The sequence below is a fragment of the Cavia porcellus genome, unplaced genomic scaffold, assembly GCF_034190915.1.
Source record: "Cavia porcellus strain 051 isolate PalLab524CR breed Dunkin Hartley unplaced genomic scaffold, mCavPor4.1 scaffold_4, whole genome shotgun sequence".
Classification (NCBI taxonomy): domain Eukaryota; kingdom Metazoa; phylum Chordata; class Mammalia; order Rodentia; family Caviidae; genus Cavia; species Cavia porcellus.
This window is the reverse complement of record NW_026947487.1, coordinates 81,206,970-81,227,166: the sequence shown is the minus strand read 5'-3', so window position 1 is coordinate 81,227,166 and position 20,197 is coordinate 81,206,970. Positions and strand designations below refer to the sequence as shown.

The window sequence follows — 20,197 nt, the reverse complement described above, 5'->3', positions numbered from 1 at the left end:
CACCTTGTATTTTTTTTTTTTTTTTTTTTTTGTCTTTTTCCTTTTTACTGGTACCAGGGATCGAACTCACGGCTGCCTGCTTGCAAGGCAGGCGCTTATGCCGCTGAGCTAAATCCCCAGCCCCTTGTATTTTGTTTTTACATTATGTATTATGTCTTTCCTTTTGATTTGACTGATTCTGTCCTGTTATGTCACATTTGGTTTTACTTTCTTCAAAAAAAAAAAGTAGTAAGAACTGTGGGAGTAATAAAACCCAAAATGTGTAACTGTCATTTTACAAAATAAAGGAAAAGTGCTCTAAAGGATATAACTGCATATATATTTAAGTGTATAAGACAGATAACCATATTACTGAGTTTTGTTGGATCATTGAATAAAACTGTTTCCAGTCTCATTGTTTGAAAGTCCCCTCTATATGCTTTAATTTTGTAACTTGAAGCAACTATTTCTAAGATGACAATATGCAATTAACTAGTGAATTCCTGTTTATTTTTTCTGAAATTCTGTATAACTTGTACCCTTTTTGTTTTTTTCTTTTTTCCTCTTTAAATAAAATTTAAAAAAAAAATGTTCAGCATCATTGGTCATTAGAGAAATGTAACTTAAAACCACACTGAGATTCCATTTCACTCCAGAAAGAATAGCCAGGGTCAAGATAACCACCAATAACAAAATGCTAGAGAACAAGGAACTCTTCTGCATTGCTGATAGGAGTGTAGACTGATGCAACCATGTGGAAATCAATGTGGAGATTCCTCAAAAAGTTAGAATTGGAGGTCCTATTTGACCCAGCCATTCCACTTTTGGGCAAATTCCCAGAAGAACTAAAAACATCAAATCACATTGTATTTGTGCACCCATGTTTATAGCAGCACAATTTGTTATAACTAAATCTTAGAAACAACCCAAATGCCCATTAACGGAGGAATGGATAACAAAAGATGTGACATTTTTATACAATGGAATACCTCTCAGCTATAAAGAAAAACCACATTGAGGCTTTTATGTAAATGGATGAGACTTGAGAACATACTTATAAGTGAAATAAATCAAACTCACATGTGTAAATACCATATTGGCTTATACAGTATTAAGTATAAGAAACTGAAAGAGAAAATAAGATACAAAATCTTCAATAAATATGGTGAAAGGGTAATAAACTGCTCAAAGAGGGAAAAAATAACTCAGGGAAAAGAGAAAAGAAGGCAGAGAAAGGAAGTAAGACATAAATTCATATGTACACTCTTAACATTACTAAGATGATTGCACTACCATTTCTGTTAGTTCTTAGAACAAAACAGATAACATCCAAATCAATTTTGCATGACTGTATCTGGTAATTCGTGTAGCAATTTTGCAGATAACTGCAAAAAACCAACAATTGTTATGTTACTACCACCTTGTTTTGAAAGTCTACATTGTTACTGTTTGGGCTCTTATATAATAATTATTTATTTGTTGTTTTTTCCTCTGATGCAGAAAGTGTAGATGTACATGTATATGTTTATATATGCCTAGAATTCCACCTTAAGAGTTTACAAGAATTGATTTTAGTATTGGTCATAGTATAAACAGCTACACTGAAGAAAACGAGACAATAATAATGCTTTTATTCTTGGTTTTCATTGGTTTAAGTCTGTTTTCAATTATTTGATTCCAATATATATGAAGATATGGATAGCTACTTTGAAGAAAACAAGAGACATTATGGTAGCCATTATTGATTTCCTAGTGGCTGGTCTTGAAAGCCGTTAAGGCTCTCATTCTTGTGTTTTGACTGATTTTATACTATTTTTACTCTATTAACATTGTGTGTGAAGGTATGGACAACTGTTTTGAAGAAAACAAGACATTATGGTAGCCAGTATACTCCCAAGATACTTCCTGCCTCAGTCTCCTGTTGATTTCCTGCTATCTTTTTCTGAAATCTTATTTGCACTGTTTTTTATTTGCACTGTTTTTTGCACTGTTTTACTCTGCTTTACTTTGTTCTGTTTTGTTTTGGTTTGCTTTGTTTTTATTCTCTGTAAAATAAAAAAATTAAAAATAAATAAAAAAATAAATTTTTAAATCAGCCTGAAGTAATACAATCATGTTATAATTCAAAAAGCATTCACTGAATCTCTTCTAACTATAATCTGAATGAAAACAAACCAGAATAAGTAGGCCGATTTTCTTGGCTGGTGGCCTTTCTGTATTTTATTGAAAACATCTTAAAAGTGAGATGTGAAGCTTTATGAGTGAATGAGTGCCTCTTATTAATTTAAATCAGTTATTCAAATCCTTGTTTAAACAAGTATTTCCCTTAAAATGTATTAAGTATTCAAATCTTCTAACTCTTATCTCTTCAGATGGATATAAATATATTTAATGAATAAAGGTAAAGAAAACCACTCTAAGGCTATCTATCAAAGTAAAAATAATTTCAAACCATGACCACTTGCAATGTACAATTCAATACACTTAAAATAGAGTGGATACTTCACAATTGTATTTCTTTTAGGAATATTCTTCGCCAATGAAAAATTAGTGAATTATAAAACATTAAGTCTGTACTTTGGGTGGGCATGTGTTTGTTTGTTTTGGTCTTTTTGAGACAAGGTCTTGCTATGCAATTCAGGTTAGCATGGAGTTCACTTTGTAGCCCAGGCTGGCCTCCAACTCCCAAGATACTTCCTGCCTCACTCTCCTGAGTCCTGGGATTATAGGCATATGCTACCACACCCAGCTTTAAATTTAGACTTTGATGACATACATTACCATCTCATATTTGCACAAAATATTTTCATCAGTTCTAAAACAAATAATGATGCTTTAAAGAGACTACATAAGTTCAATATTTTTTCATTTTACCTTTAAGACTTCGGAAAGAAATGGACCTCTCATTTTACTGAACAATAGTTATAGGTAACACACATCCCTGCTGGTGTATTCTTATTTTTTTTCTGGTTTAAAAGTTAGATGCTAATTAGCAAAAAGGTATACTACATCCCTTCATCTTTAATAACAAAATTTTGTAACATTTTTAAAGAAAAAGTAAAAAGACAATATTAAAATCTAGCTCCTTGGGGCTGGGTATTTAGCTCAGTGGCATAAAGTGCCTGCCTTGCAAGCAGGCAGCCATGAGTTCGATCCCTGGTACCGATAAAAAGGAAAAAGACAAAAAAAAAAAAAATAAAAAAATAAAAAAAAAATCTAGCTCCTTAGAACAATTTCACTAATGTAGTAAAAAGCTTCAATTTATACAATATAAATTTTTTATTTTGTAACTAAGAGTTCAAATTCAAATTCTGGATTCTGCCACACCAAAGCAAATAACTTGAATAAATTTGTTTCCTCATCCTTTAAATGATGACACTACACATATTTTGGGGCTAAGATTAGGTAACAGATATGTAACCTATCCTAATGCTAACAGACAAAAGGTGCTCTAAAGACATACAGTGTGTCTATATATCTGCCCAAACTCCTCTGCCTTTATCATACCCTTTCGCATCAGTAGTCTTAAGTCATGAGAAGAATTTATAAATTTTGATTGTTAAGAAGACATTTATTCGGTTCCCTACATGGAAAGTCATTCAATAAAGCAGAGTTTGTTGGTTCTGTGAATACCCTGTAATAATGTGGCCTTCTGGCTTTGTAATTTAGCTGGGACTGGGACACAGCTCAGTGGTACTGTGAGTCTTAGGTTCAATCTTAGCACCACAAAAAAAAGAAAAAAGAAATTTTTATGGTATATGATTTTAACAATATGCTCAAAAAACAGGTTCAATATATAAGCCCAAATGGATCTGAAGTGAAATCTAACACTTATAAACTTCTCTGTATTTCTTGAAACTCTTCTATAAAACACTATCTACCTTTGCTTCCTCCTCTTTCTTCATCTGTCTTCTGCTCTTTCTGGAGGGACTAGTATCCTTCCACATGACCAAGAACATGAGTCTAAAGCAAATGGTCTATTTAAAAAGCAAATTCTGCTAACAAGAAGGAAGGGAGTTCACTGAAGACAAAGGTTGTAATAAAACTCTTCAAGAGTATAAACTTGAGATACTCAATTCATTCAGGCTAATTATGCTATGCAAAGCTGCCTACACAGGCACATGTATGAGGTTATCATATGTTTTTTTCTAGCTGAGTTATGACCCTGAATGAGACTGCCAATTGCCAGGCAACTGAAAGTGAGACAAACAAGCTTCATTTTAAAGTATATTTAATGTTATTAGATATAAATCCTACCTGTTTCTACTACAATGTGTAACACTGTCTTAGACACTCTCCTTTCCTTCCCTTTCCTCCCCTCCCCTTCACCTTTACTTTCTTTTTAAGGTCTCATTCAGATGCTCTTAATGAACTGCTTGTTTCAAATTTCTTTTCCTCCACTAAGCTTAAATAGTTTGACAGTTATATCAAAAGCAAAGAGAATTACTGAAAAACAATTTTAAAAACCAACTTTAAAATGTGGTCTTTTTCTGAGCTAGAGATGGTACATTCCTGTAATTCCAGCTACTTGGCAGGCCAAGGCAGGAGGACCACAAGTTTGAGGTCAGGATGAGCAATTTAGTGACACTTTGTCTCAAAGTAAACATAAGAAAAACCAAAAACTTGTTTCATTAATGAAAAGTACCACAAATGATTACTTCAGGTGTTTTTGCCACAGTTTATATAAAAAAGAAATAACATACATCTCTGAGTCCTTGAAATCAAAACCTTTACAATATATATTCTCCCCTAACATCTTTGTCAGCAACAGTTTCAGGACAAAGAAAATAACATAATTAAATACAAGCATAATTAAATACAACTGCCCAGAATTAAGAGCAATTGAAAATCATTTTATAATACTCATTGTGATAAGACAGAAATTAGCAAACAGCAATGTATCAAATGCTATATGTTAGTGAAGAAGTATGTGATTTCTGTCTCTTTCAATTTACCACAACACAAAACATCAACCTTATCTCAATTTCAGGAGATTTTGGAAGACTGCAGATGATGCATAATTCTTTTAAACTATTAAAATTATTTAAAATGGTAGATCATAAGACATCAGTGGGAAATGTCAAATGTTCCCAGCTCCCCCTTCTGTCTCTCCTCCCTGCTCTCCCTACAATGTAATACTGTAAGCAGTCCTTTTTCAAAGCACAAATGTAGGTGTTGAAAAAAAAACAACTATGATGCTTGTCTGTTAGGAATGAAATAATGGCCTTATCTCTGGGACTGGTATAACAATGAAATCCTCCATTCTCTGCCTATCATTTTGGCTTTGAGTACTTTAGGGGTGGGAAGTAGGTAGGAGGATGGAACATTTAAAACAATATAAGTATTCAGGGAAAGGATTCAAAAGTATTCAAGTTATGTGAGCAAGTTATATGCATCTCTAACCATTTCTTAAAGACTGCTGACTAGACTTTTTTTTTCATTTGGAATTTGAATAAATACAATAAAACTTACTATTTTGAGTCAGAGCTTGAAGCAGACAATCCAGACATCCTTCCAAACTATCCTCAGTCTTGTCAACAGCTGTTATTTTCAATTTCTTTAGGGTATCACTGAGATTATCTGTTTAAAAAAAATAAAGATAAATTTATCAACTTTGTGATGATCATGTTACAATGAAAGGATAAACAGTTACCACTACATGTAAAAGGTTCCCATTATACTTAATCTCCACATGAAATGGTAGTAGATGCACAAGTTTTTAAAAATGTCCATTTCATTCAGTGTAAAATAGTCACTTTATAAATAATTACAGTACCTAGAACATTCCAGATTATCACTGACCACTTTTTAGTATTCTTATAATAAACGAGCCACTTGGGGAAAAAAGGAATCGGTGTTTCACAACCCCGTATGTATGTGTGTATGTCCTTACTTATTTGGCACTGCAGACTGAGCTCCCAGGCCTTCAGAATGAGCCACAACATTATTCCTTATATTTTAAAGATACGTTCTTGCAAGAAAGCAAGAAAATTTACATTATTTGCAAAATAGATCATTTTGTGGACATTTAGTGTGTTTCTTAACTGTACTTGGCTTTTGAACAAGTGCAGTACAATAGAATACAACTACTAAAATAGCATATCTACGATCCCAGTCCTCTAAGAATGCTGAATCAGAAAGATCACAAGTTCAAACCTAAGCCTGGGCAGTTACCCATCACTGTCATAGTAAGGTAAAGGTTAGGAAGTACATTCTGAAACTCCTTATGCTATTCATAGTAGTACATTTTACAGTTTATCTTCTTCACAGTATCATTCAGAAATAATAGCTTTATTTTCAATGTTACTGATCTCAAATACTACGTTTTAAAATGTTAGCCAATCCTATCACTTTACTATATGCTAGTAGATATGTAGATGGTAGATGCATAGACATGTATTTGTTATCTTTGGAAAAGTATACCATTACTGATGATAAAACCCAAAGGAACAAGCACATGACAAGAATTATAAAGCTGTGAAAGTTTAAAACCCATTTACCTTTTTTCAAATACCTTAACTTTTTAAACAAATGTATAGCCACTAACATCAATACACTTTAAAAATAGATTAAGGATTTCTTACCAGTGAAGTTAATAAAATTTCCATGCAACTAGTAAGTAGGTTTTAATATCATCATGCGTGTATGACATACATGACATACATGTATGTCACTCAAATGTAAAACAAAAAATTATTTTTGGCCTGGGATGTACTCAGTGGCAGACTACTTAGCAGGTACACTGTTCAATTCATAGCACTACAAAAACAAAAATAAAAATCCGTACCAATATGGTTTTCAGTCATTTAGAATATAACAAATGCATAAATGAATTTCAAAATTTATCCAAAAACGAATGGCATTAAATCAACTTGTGGAACCTGGCTTCAAAAGTAGAAAAAGCAATCCTTCCTGAACATTATATGTCACTTAACTAAAGGCTTAAAAACTGACAGAAAGAAGTTAGTTTAAAAGTTGTGTCCAGTAATGTACATTTTGTTAGTATGACAAGTGGAAAGTACTATATTTAAAATTTTTGGATAAACTAAGCATGGTGGCACATGCTTATAATCCTAGCACTCAGGAGGCTGAGGCAAGAGGACTGCCACAAAACCAAGGGTAGCCTGAATTACAGAACAACAGTCTGTTTCAAAAAAGAAAGAAAAGGAAAGAAAAAAACACATTTTCAGTTTCCTATTTTATAATCAGTTTTCTACACTATCTTTGTTGAAAATAGGTTTACAGAGTTGGTCCTAAGCAAGTTTGAAACCCAAAACTCTAATGAATTTACCTAATTCACACTGCATTAAGCTATTGTACACAGGACCCATTATTTTTTCTTTTAATGAATTTCTTTCTGTAGGTTGAGGAACTCAAAAACCAACAGAGTTTAACTCTCTTTTGGCTATTACATCCTCCCCCTCTTTGAAGACAAATCTTAAATTCTCTTATTTACCCTATGATGCTAGAGTGAGTAGATGAAAACTATTATGTTTTCTTGAACTTTAGCTACCTTCCCAACTGATTCTTTTCAGAGCATTTCGCTACTCAGTCATAAATCTTAATGGTTTATTATTCCCTAAGGTCTAGAATACTTTGCATAAAAACAAAGCCTTAATGGATATTATACTCTCACCTCCTATTATTTGGTCACACAACAATATGTGCATGTCATTCCTACCAGACAACTGACTTGTCAGGCATATCTCCATTTTACAACTGGGTAAATTAAATTCCTCTATCCTGTTGCTCATGGTGATCCATACCTGTAATTGCAGAACTTAGGAGTCTGAAGCAGGAGGATAACCATGAGTTCGAGGCCAGCCTGGACTATACAGTGAGTTCAAAGATAGACTAGACTACAGAGCAAGGCCCTGTCGAATTAATTAATTTCTCCTGTCTAAAACAGCTGTGTATTCTCCACCTATCAAATAGCTATTGCCTCTGCAATCGATAATAAACACCAATTCTGACATGGAACCCTTTTTATGTTGCCATCAGATCAACCCCTCCTTTTCTCAGGCTCTCAAATTTTGTTTGTTCTTTGATTATGGCACTGATTGTACAGCTTTCTATACCCTGCTTATATTCAGGTCCTTTTCCACTACACCCACACAAGTCTAAGGAAGAGCAGTGTGTCCTAGTGATAATACAGCTTTGGGAGTCATCCTGTTTAAGCTTAAGTCCTGGCTCCATATTTTACCTATATAGGGATAGGCTGGCTTATTTTCATGTCTTCTCAGGTAAAAGCAAATGACAATTTATTTTCATCAGGTTGTTGCAAGGACTAAATGAGGTAAACATATGCTTTCAGTACAGGCTGTACCACACACAGTAACCGATCAACCAGTGCTAACTGTTCATATAGTAACTCTGTACCACTCTATTACAGACTATGTACATTATGTTGTCTTCCATACAACAGGCATTCAATGAATGGTTGGACTAAATGGTAAACAAAATTCGTACATTCAACTATAAACCATAAACGGGATGATTCTTTCCAATTTTTTCAATGCTGTATCATTTGTTTATACACATAAAGTGTAATTTAAATATGTAAATGTGCTATATCCTTTGCCTCTTTGCTTTGCTCTTTTCTCTTTATCTTCATTAACCACTTCACTCACATCTCAATGAACTAGTATTTTTTAAGTTTTCTTTCTTTCTGTCTTTTCATAATCACATAGAACACACAGAAAGTTTGGCAACTTTTTGATACTACATACATCTTTCCCTGTCTTAATTTTTTTCACTCCATAGTAATTCCTGTAAGTTTCTACAACTCAATCTGTGCAGCTTTCAATGCATTCTTTTAAAGAATGACATCACACTCCTTGGTTGGAGACCGCATGATTTATTCAGTCATTCCTATATGCACAGGTTTTAACTTTTTTTTGGGGGGGGTGCATTTTTGTTTGGGTCATTGGTTGATGAGTAAAATGACATCTTTGTACAGGTACATAGAACTCATAGTTTTACAGAACAGGTTTCCCAAGAATGGGTCTGCTGGATCTATGTATTTTTAATCTTTAATACAACCTAGTAGCTTTCCAAATAAAACTCAAGTGTTTCACTTTCCTCTCGGTTATGTATTGAAAGTATTCCTTTCCTAGTTATCTTGGCTAACAATAAATTACAGCTCTCCACTTCTTGATAGTCTAACAGTTATTTTCTATCTAATTTTTAAAAAAATTTCACTACTTTAATCACTGTAAATGTCAGCATCTTTTCTTATTTGTTGGCAGATGGATTTGCTTTCCTGTTTATGCACACTCTCCACCAACTGCTCAAATAGGGTGTCTTGTACTTACTGTAGAGAGATCAACTTTTGTCTTATCAACAGAACTTTCTTTCCTAAAATTTATTAATATTAGCTTCATTTATGTTCTCTCTACCACCACCAATCTTCTTTTATGGCATTTGGATTTCCAGGTGCATTTTAGAAAGTCATTTCTTGGGCTCCCAGAAAATAGCTTCATTACCTTCTAATGCTATGATTCTTTTCAAGACTTTAATTTACTGGCATTCGTTTCTACATATGGCCTAAGAGTGGGATTTACTTTATTTTTTTGTCAGAAGTTTGTAATATCCCAACTTTTACCCCACTGACTTAAGTTATTACCATTGCCTCTTGCTCAGAAGTTATTTCTGAAGTCTCTCTTCTTTCCAACAATCATTATCTACTAAAATACTATACTGATAATTACACTGGTTCTATCACATATTCTGGTATCTGGTAAGACTTGTCCTAACACCACTCCTTCTCAGTTTTCTTAGTTATTCAGATTTTTTCTTCTGTAATGTCTTTAAAATAATCTAATCACTTCAGAATAAACGAATGACTGCATGACATAAAAGGCACAAAAATGAGCAAATGGATTTAGAAATGTTTATAATTGAAATCACATTAAATGTATATTTTAATTTTGGGATCATTTTCATTTTTACTATTCTACATATTTATTCATTTCTACAAATGTATTTAACTGTCCAGATTTTCAATATAATCTATTTTATACAGATCCTAAGACTTCATTATTCCAACACACTTTAGAATTTTACTAGTGAGAAATAATTTCATTTCTATGTTTAAGTAGACATGCCTAAAGAAAAAAAAAAAAGAGCTACTTTTTATAATGATCACATATTCAGCACCATCCAAACTATCTTATAAAATGGAATGGGTTTTAAAACAAAATCTGAATCTTCTGAATTTTCTATGCATGTAATTATCTGATCAGCAAATATGTATCAGACTATTTCTTCTTTTCTGTTGTTTTAAACCAAATGAAAAAATAGTTCCAAACTACATTATTTCATTACCTACTAATTTAACTCTTTAATACAGAAAACCTTTGTTTCTCTTATTATCATTCACTACTATGTTCCATGAGCTTCTGAAGACTGTGGGAGATTCACACAGAACAAAAAGAGAACAGGAATCTACTTACTTTTTTACATAGTTGTTTTTGCGGTATTGGGGACTGAACCTAGCCAAGGCCTTGTGCATAACCAGGCAAGTGCTCCACTGCTGAGCCACATCCCCAACCTAGAAACTTACTTCTTAGCAAGCTAAGGAAATGAGTAGAAAAACCAAATTCTCTATTGCTAAAGCTGCTACAAATGCATATCGTCAAAATATCAAATAGGAAAAATAAAACCGAAACAAAATCAAGAAGACAGAAAGTTATTAACTTTATAACTACTACTTGGTTACAGAAAAAGAATCATTAAAGAAATATATTAAGCTAAAGTGAGTGGACTATTCCTTTTAATAGTTTCCATAATTAAGTTCCACACAAACATGGTCTAACATTAATACTGAATACATCTGGTTCACATGATTTGGAAAGACACAGCAAAAAATGTAACTGTTAGAAGTGCAAATACATGAAGTTTACAGAACAATTCTGTCAATACTTGAATAATACTTGTAATATTTGTGGAGAAATAAAACTAAGATCTAGAAACTGCTTTAGTTAATGAAAACTCCACACTAAATTTCACAAACCTCACATTCTAAGCTTTCCTCCTGCTTCATTATTCTAACATATGATGATATCTATTGGCATATGCAAGCTTTGCTCCCAGTCCAGTCCACTGGGACTGCTCACTGTTACCCACACACTTACTGCATCACCTACCTTTCACTTGAAACAAGAAGATGAAAATTTCATAAAATAAAAGGGCTTAATTTTACCACTTTTATTATAAATAAGTAATGCAGTCTGAACTCTATGTCAAGTCACTGAATTCCAAAACTCAATAAATTTTAAGAAATTATTTTTGTAAAATGTCATCTAGTTCATGTTTGCAAGTTTTACATAGTTCTAGGTACATAAGTTTGACTATGTAACTTCTATTGACTGAGAAATTCTAAGGTACTCATAGTATCATCTATAGTGAAAATGGAATAAGCCTTGATGGCTTGACATTATTTTCTCAGTGCTGAACTTGTACTTTATTTTTTATTACCAACTATGGTGTAAACGGCCAAGATTCAGAAGTATTTTAAGAGCTGGAGGTATAGTTCAGAGATACACTGCTTACCTGGCATGCTCAAGCCCCTAGGTTCAACATCCAAAATCATTTACAAAAAAAACCCATTTTTATTAGTTAAAATGGCCTATACTGCTGGGTAGGGTTGTGCATGTCTGTAATTCCAGTGTTTGGGAGGTTGAGGGCAGGAGGATCACTACAAGGTTCAAGCCAGTCTAGCTACAAAGTGAATTAAAGGCCAGCCTGAACTTTGTAGCAAGATCCTGTCTCCCCCTCACAATAAAAAGGCCTATACAAAAATAATGACTTCATTTTACTGTAGGTTTTCTTCTCTAATTCTTGCAGAACTCTGACCAGTCATTGTTCATTATTAAGTGGAATTAAAGTCTATTTTAGTTTAAACCAGAAACATTGTAATTTTGTCATGTTTTATTAAATGGTTAAGAGCCTGACAGGTGGTCTTTGTAACCACAATTTTAAACCATAATTCATAAGAGCAAATAGTATGTTAAATTTTATTTCACATCATGCCTTTTCACTGAAGAGTTAAAAGTTATCTCATTATTTCATAGCTATGAAGTACAGTTTTACCATATAACATGGCATAAACCATGAATAACTTAATACATTTTAATTATTCAAAAATCACATGATGATGAAAGCCAGGCTTAATTCTTTGTCTTAGAACTGACCATGAAAATATTAGGGTAATTTCCTTTCCTCAACAGTCTAAGTGGAAAGATTTAAGGCAGTCTCATATCAAATAGTTGTCAATAGCCAGAATATTATGTCAATTTAGAAAGCCTATGTATATAAACCAACACAACTCAATGCCATGCTATAAAACATTTAAAGAAATCTTAAGTTTATCCTGGAAATCTTATCCTGGAACTGTGTTAGTGAAAATGTAACCAACCAACTGGAATGACTCTACACAGAAATGAAACTCTAGGAGATGCTAGAAAAATACACACTTTCAATTTTTATTTCATACCAAATAAAGAAGAAACACTTCAAATTCAGAAATGAAAATAACATTTTTCATTGAAACATACTTGCCTTTGTCCAGCTCTTTAGATATACTTACCCACAGGTTAAACCAAGACTTCATTGTTATCAATATGTGCCAAAATTCTTCCAGATTAATGTCTTATGAGTTTATCATACTGTGCTTCCTAATCTCTCAGGTCCCATTTGATTTATTTTTTTACCTCTCATACTCCATTTTGCCCCTTATCAGTGATGACAAACCTATGACACATGTGCCACAACCAGCCCTCTGTTATCAGTGAAAGCTCTAAATGGTTCATCACTGCCTGAAATTAATACACTGTTCTTGGAAATTAGTTTTTTAGCTGTGAGTTCTACTTCTCCAGGATACTACTCAAGTATCTGCCTGTGATATTTGCCCTCTAACATGGAATCAACAGTAAAAGATGTCCTGCCTACAAGTTTTGCCCAACCTCAGAGAAAAATCACACAAATAACAGTTACGTAATTCAATACAAAGAAATTTCGCCTAAAATGGATGGCAATGTTTACAGGCTATATACATTAAACAGAACTGTCTATGGTTCTGTGAGACTAGCCAAAAGAGTGTTTGAGGTAAATGCGAAAGAAAAAGGGACTTCCTGGACAACTCAAACTCTTGTAATGCATGGAAAAGTTTAAAGCAGACCTGCAGGACAACAGTCAGCAGAATTAAAAGCAGTTATCCTTGGAGGTGTTTGCTTTGGCCATTGTGAGCCTTTAGTAAGACTATGTAAACTAAGTTGACATGTGTTGCCTAACAAATCATCCCTTTCCCTGTCCCCTGACCAAAACCCCCAAACAAAACTGATGTGTTTTTCTCCTACATTTTTGTTCTCATGTTCTTGAGTCACAAATAAGTAAGTGTAAAGTCTCAGCTCTGACCTGAGGCTGTCTGTCACAGTGAAGCAGCAGCCCTTCTGGATTCTCAGTGACTGAACTAAGTCTGTCTCAAGTAACCTATTTCATCCAGTATGCAACCAGTCGCACAATGTGACAATTCTCTACTCAGATTTCAAACAGCCATAAGCTTGGGTTTTTATTAGAATAAATTCAAAGTTGTACTAACCAGACACAGTGAGGGGAGGACCCTATTTTATAAACATTTTCTTAGAGAATTAGAGATGAATCTCTAAAGATGAGATGAAGAGACTTTTAGATGAAGAAAAAAAGAAAAAAGCTGGCACATAAGAGTTTTGGCAATCTAATAAATAACACAGGTCAGACAACAAGTATTGTAAATTGTAAATTTTCTTAGGCCAACACCAACTTTTCTGTGTAATAAAATGCCAACTAGAGAAAAATGATATACACAAGTAGTTAAAAATGTCACAGATGAGGTTAGCATAATCATATATTGAGCATCAGTTTAAGAATTTTTAAAATTAAAACTGTCTGAATTCTCACTTATCATTCAAAAACTATCCCAAGACATTGCCACAGAAAGCAAAATGAAATTTTAGGGTTAAGCTAAACGTAAAGAATCCAAGTCAGGCATGGTGATGTACGCCTATAATCCTAGCACTGTAAAGGCTGAGGCAGGAGAATCGTTGCAAGTTTGAGACCAGCCTAGGCTACTTAGTGAGGTCAATGCCAGCTGGAACTGCAATGCAAGACCCTATTTTCAAAAAGACAAAAAAGAGAGAGAATTCAGACAAAAATTAATACAATGAATATAATTCATAGCTTTAAAGTTATGATATATTATGTGTTAAAATAAAATTCAAGCAACAGATTATGTCAGTTATCGAATTTCTTGTCTCCTGGGCTCAAATTCACTCAAGTAAAAATAAAGTCAAACTAAAGGTTTTTCCCCTTTTCCCAGTGGCATTATACAACCTTTGTCTACACAAGACAATGGATAGGAAGGTGCCCTCCCTTCTGCTCGGCCTACATATCTCTCCAGTATCTAATGCCTACAAGCTGTGGCTTCCACACTTATGGCAACAGCTCCATAGAGGACAGCTAACTTGGGTCTGCACTCTGGCCCAGGTCACGACTTTCCACACCCACTCCACAGCCTGTTAATTACACACACTGGAAGTGATGTGGTGCTAGGCACCCAGAGCCACTCTGGGCCAACTATACACAGAAATGTGCTGGACTCATACAGAAGGTCTCTCCAATTCCCTGTTTTTAACAGTATCTGCCATGGTGACTCAACATCTGCTTATTGAACAGCATGCCCATTTACTGCCTGTTTTACAGAGGTGTTCCTACACATCAGGTGAGTATCTGCCAGCTATGGGCTCCACAAACTATCCAGGGTTTTAGAACATTCTTTGACAAAAATGTCCAAGAAAATTGGATAAGCATAGTTCTGGGTATACAAGACTTTCCCTAGGGAGAATTATAGCCAGAATGGTACGAAAGGGAAACAAAGAAGAAAGGTTTGCTTCCTTTTTTCAGGAGAAGCTGTAGTCTTTGCCAGCACTTCAGTGATCTGGCTTCAAGCTCAGACCCTTCAAGATTCAGGCTCCATCTCTTTGGCCTCCCAATAACAGGTTTGCATGAGATGGTACCTTGGCCTCTGGGTGTTTAAGTAGATCCTTTGGACCGCCGGTGTGCAGACAGACCTGTACTCTTCCATGCCAGACTCTGGATGATCACTGAAAGTTTTGATCTTGTAAATTCGAGCACATATGTGTATCTTGCATTAAATCTGTTTCTCTATGAGCACTACTGATACAGTAATAAAATTTTCTGTAGTACATAACCCTAATGTTTTGTCAGAACATATATCTATATACACGTTTATAGATATGAACATAAACTTAATATTGTGTGATACATCTTTAGATTGGACTAAGAATGACAGAGATCTATCAACAGCCTTAGAAAAATGAGTTCTGTAAGACTAAGGATGCTAGAAATGCAGTGACTAATAAACTAAGACAATCTCACACTTCTCTTCATCCAATAAAATAGACCAATCACTGTACCTATTCAGTATCAAGCACCCAACAATGAACTCAGTGCTGAAGATACAAAGATGAACACCACACAGCTCTGTCCTCCCAGTTTTCACCATATACAAAATACTTTTAAAATATTTTTATTTTAGTGAGAATTAGTCTCATACACTCCAGAAGCAATCAATGTTAAGTTTCTTACAAATCCTCCCATTGGCACTTTGAACATGTGACACAATTATTTAATACACACATACACGCAAAATCTCAAAGCATAAACAATTCAAATGTTATAGCCCTATCTGCCTTGTCAGTGGTAACGATTTTAATAAAAAATACTCATTAGAATTGAGAAAGCCATTATCAAATATTAGAATCACTTGATAATTTTACAACAAAGTATTACTTCATTCAGTGATCATCAACCTAGAAAATTCATTACCTTTTAAGAAAGTGATATGAAAGATAGGATTTAAAACAATTTCACCAATATGCTAATGTGAGGCTATTACTGTAAGATTAACATAAAAACTACTTAAGAGATAACTAAAGTTTCAGTTGGAGAAACGAGTATAGATATCCCTTTGTTAGTAAGTTTTATTAGGCCTTGTGTGTCAATAAAAATATGGTTTATTAGTAACTATCAGTAAAAGTATGAGTGAAATTTTTCATTGGTTGAACATAAAATTTACTAGAAAGCTACAGTGAAAACTGCAAATGATTAAACGTACACATTCCTTACTGGCTACTAACTAATAACCAAGGCAGTCAACTAATTCTAAGGGAATTACTGTCAGGATAATGAAAAAGTAAAGAAGCTAGGAGAATGTTACTATCGGGCAAAAATCCCTATCAGTCTATCTTATTTAAAAACCTCCAACAAAATAAATAAATAAATAAATAAATGAACACACACAACTTGCTAAAAGATAAAACCGCTTAAAATCTTAAAACTCATTAACATAGGCAAGCACTTTCTGAACAAAATCTCTGTTGAACAGGAAATAGTGCCAAGAATCAAAAAGTGGGAGCATATCAAATTAAAAGCATAGCAAAAGAAACTAAAAGAGTGAAAAGAAAACATACAGAATGGGTAATAATTTCTGTCAGCTAGTCCTCAGAGGCCAAAAGAATTCAAAATTAAGTCCTTCAAAACATAAATAAAAAGACAATCAAAAAGTGGGCAACTTGAATTTGGGCAACTTATAAAAGTAGTACAAATAGCCAATAACTATATGAAAAAAATCCAATTTTGCTGACCAATAAAGAAATGCAAATTGAAATAATACAAAGAATTCATTTTACACCAAAAAAAAAAAAAAAAAAAAAAAAAAGGCCAAAATCAAATAGTAACAAATGCTAGGGAGGTTGTGAGGGAGAAAGAAACATTGTAGGAATGTAAACTAGTACAAGCACTATGAAAATCATTATGTAAAGTCCTCAAAAAACTGAAACAAAAAAATCCATTTTATCCAGCTCTTCCTCTTCTAGAAATCTTGCCCAAAGAATCAAAGACATGTATTACAGTGATATATGTATACCCATGTTTATAGGAGGATTGCTAATATCTGACAGCTAAATCTTAGAAGCAGCCCATATGTCCATCAACAGATGAATGAATGAAAGCAGCATAGTATTTATATACAACAGATTACTACACTATCATAAAGAAAACTTGAGAGCCAGGGATATAGGTCAGTGGAAAAAGTATCTGACTGGCAAGTGAAAGGTCCTTAGTTTGATCTCTGGTACAAGAAAAAAAAAAAAAAAAAAAGGAAAACTTGAAAATGGATGTTCCCCGAGATCATGACAATAAGTAAGTCTGACAAGCTTAAATATCACATACTTTCTTTCATATGAGAAACTCAAAATATAAAGAAAGAATAAGATACAAGAGGTCATAAGAAGTAGGGAGAGAAGATCTTTCTCAAATGAGAAAGGGATCACAAGATAGAGAAAAGCTGAGGGGAAGAAGGGCTATTAAAGAAAGGAATTAAAAATGTGTTAGGTACATGTACCAACCCCACACAAACAATGCAAACATTATGTACTGCAAACATGTACTATACTAATAAAAATTTTAAAAATACCACTTCTAAATATGAAAAAAAAAAACTGAGTAGACATTTATTTAGCAGGTAGCTCACTGATGAGTTTTAACTGTGTTATGGTTTGTGTCTAGATGTCCCCCCAAAGCCTCATGCAGTCATAGCAGGGCCTTCTTCAGAGGGGGCTGGATCTAGAGCATGTGACTGGTGCACAGTGCAATGCTGGGGTTAAGAGTGCTGGGATTAAAGGTGGATGATTACTAACCCACTCCACTGATTAGTTTGGCACCAACCTAATCCTGATACAGTATAAGCAACAGAAAGAAGTCTGCCTTGCATCTTGTTTGCTTTGCTGCCTTCTGCCAACCAGGAACTGTTTCTCGTCTGGTATACTTATCTATCATACACTCTGCCTTCGAGCTATCTGATAGCAAACTGAAACCTCTGCAAACTGCATTCCTCCTTTAACTTTGGATGTTGGGTATTTTGTCACAGCAATGAGAAAGTAAGACAAACACTAATCTGCTCTTACTAAGGAAATGTTATCTTTAAGGTTTTGTAACTGTTCCAATTGTTTTTATATAGCAAATTACCCCCAAACTCAATGGTATAAAACAAAAGCCATTCTACTAGGTTTACTGATTGTGTGAACCAGGAATTCACAAACAGCACACTGAGGATGACTGATTTCTACTGTTCAAGATCTGGATTCTCAAAGTAGAGACTCAAAGACTAGAGGTGACTGTGAGTGAATCAATAGGTGGAATGTCACTTGAATCATCCAAAGTTGTATTGACTCGCCTGTCTGGTGACTGGTAAGGAAGAATCTGAAGATTACAATTTGCTGACATAAGACCTGAGATCTGTGACTTCACAAAGCTTAGCTTCTGAACAACATGACATCCTTAGGATACTCAAGATTTCTCAGGCTCCAGGCTGGCCAATGTTCAAAAAAAAAAAAAAAAACAAGGCATAAGTAGCATTACCTTTTAAGACCTAGACTAGAAAGTCACACAGCATCACTGCTGCTGCGTTCTACTGGTAAGAAGCTACAGTCACAAGAGCAGCAGATTCAATAGGAGAATTACACCCTAACTACCAAGGTGGATGCCAATTATAGAATATTATTGCAGGTAAAGAGATTGTTACAGCCATTCTTGGGACATTTAACCTGCTATAACTTAACACTATATAGTTTAGTTAAAACAGTACAACAAACAGCATGATAGTGTTTGGTTTTGTATCTGAATACAAAGTTTTTTCAAAAAGGATTGTATTTTCAGCTTTGGAAATGGAAAGTAAAAGTGCAGGATTATTTTATGTAACATCTACAAATTCCTTGTGAAATAGATGTCATTATCATCTGCATTTCAGTCGACAAGAATAAAAGCTAAATTTGAGGTAAATTAACATTTGTTTGTAAAGTCCTGGCTCTTTCCACTGTATAGACAGTCAGCATTTTACAGTTAAAACTCAAATCTTATATGCAGATTAGAACTTTGAAAATCAGTGACTAAATCTTGCTTTATTCAGATGTAAACTCTTCAAGAATGACATTACCTAACCAAGTTAGCTAGCAGTACAAGGTAACAACTGTCTATTGAATATAAGACCTAAAAAGTAACCACAAACAGCAGAAAGCAGTCTCTGACACAAGATATAAAGGTAACGTGATCCTGCCTATTTTAAATCTTAGTGCTTAACTGAAGAAGTAATAACTAGAAAAAAAGTTCCGTATCATCCTAATGAGCATCCTAATGAGGAAAGCGATACTAGGTGTTTAAAAAGTGAATATGGTCTATCCTCTTCTTAAACATTTTTCCCTTTTGAAAACAATTTGTGGTCTGTTTCTATTACTCACTGTTTTACATTATCTTTTATCTACAGTTAGTGTTGAGCTTTCAAACAGTGAAATATGTAACTATACTCTTTAGTCATTTAACTCATACTTAAAGAGTCTTATGCTTCTGAGTTGACAGTGCTTACACAAACCACGTAAAAGCCAGACCTCAGAAACAATGGACAGCCATCCTTTCTTGGAACTTAATACCAACACTTTCCCAAAACACATTTATTTCCTTTTAAGATAAGACTTTTTACTGGAAAGAGCAATAAAAACACTGAAAAGGAAAACAAAAAACAAGATACATACAAACAGCTGAAAAAACAACAAAAAACTCAAAACAATACAGGCTATCAAAACAAGATGAGAAGGGGTGAGTTCCTGCTCACCATCCCAAGCCCCAACAGAGTTTAAGATCATCGCTCCCAGTGGTCAAGGATGTACCCAGCTTCCAGTCACACTAGACTGGGAAGTGCAGGTTTCAGGCCTGGCTGGGCCATGCTCAATGACCTCCTGTCAATCCTGGGAACTGGGCTGCTGGAGGACGGAACTGTGCTGCTGCAGGAGGTGAGTTCCTCCAAACCATTCCAAGCTCCAGGAGAGTTTAACATCATTGCTCCCAGTGCTCAAGGACCCACCCAGCTTCCAGGCACACTAGACTACACTTGAGAGGTCTTGTGACCCAACTAGATTACACCCCGCGATCTTCAATCAGGAGAGTTGACAGCACGTAAAGTGAGTACAGCATATTGGTCCTTGCCTGGGGAGAGCTCTGGACCATGATCCACAGTGGTTAGGTGCCCGGCCAGCTTCCTGGAACAATGAAGGGCACAAGAGATCCTGTGGGCCTGACTGGACAACGTTCAGCAACCGCCATTCAGTCC

The 20,197-nt window shown here is 34.5% G+C and overlaps 1 protein-coding gene across 3 annotated transcripts in view; it reads right to left on the bottom strand.

Annotated features, from left to right (window-relative positions):
* Positions 1–20,197, bottom strand: part of Rap1gds1 (Rap1 GTPase-GDP dissociation stimulator 1) — a 171,215-nt gene that overhangs the window by 133,779 nt on the left and 17,239 nt on the right. For all 3 annotated transcript variants that reach the window (XM_063247320.1, XM_063247322.1, XM_063247321.1), the window contains exon 2: positions 5,452–5,559. In XM_063247320.1, the coding sequence (XP_063103390.1) occupies positions 5,452–5,559 (108 nt within the window). The remainder of the gene's footprint in view (positions 1–5,451; positions 5,560–20,197) is intronic.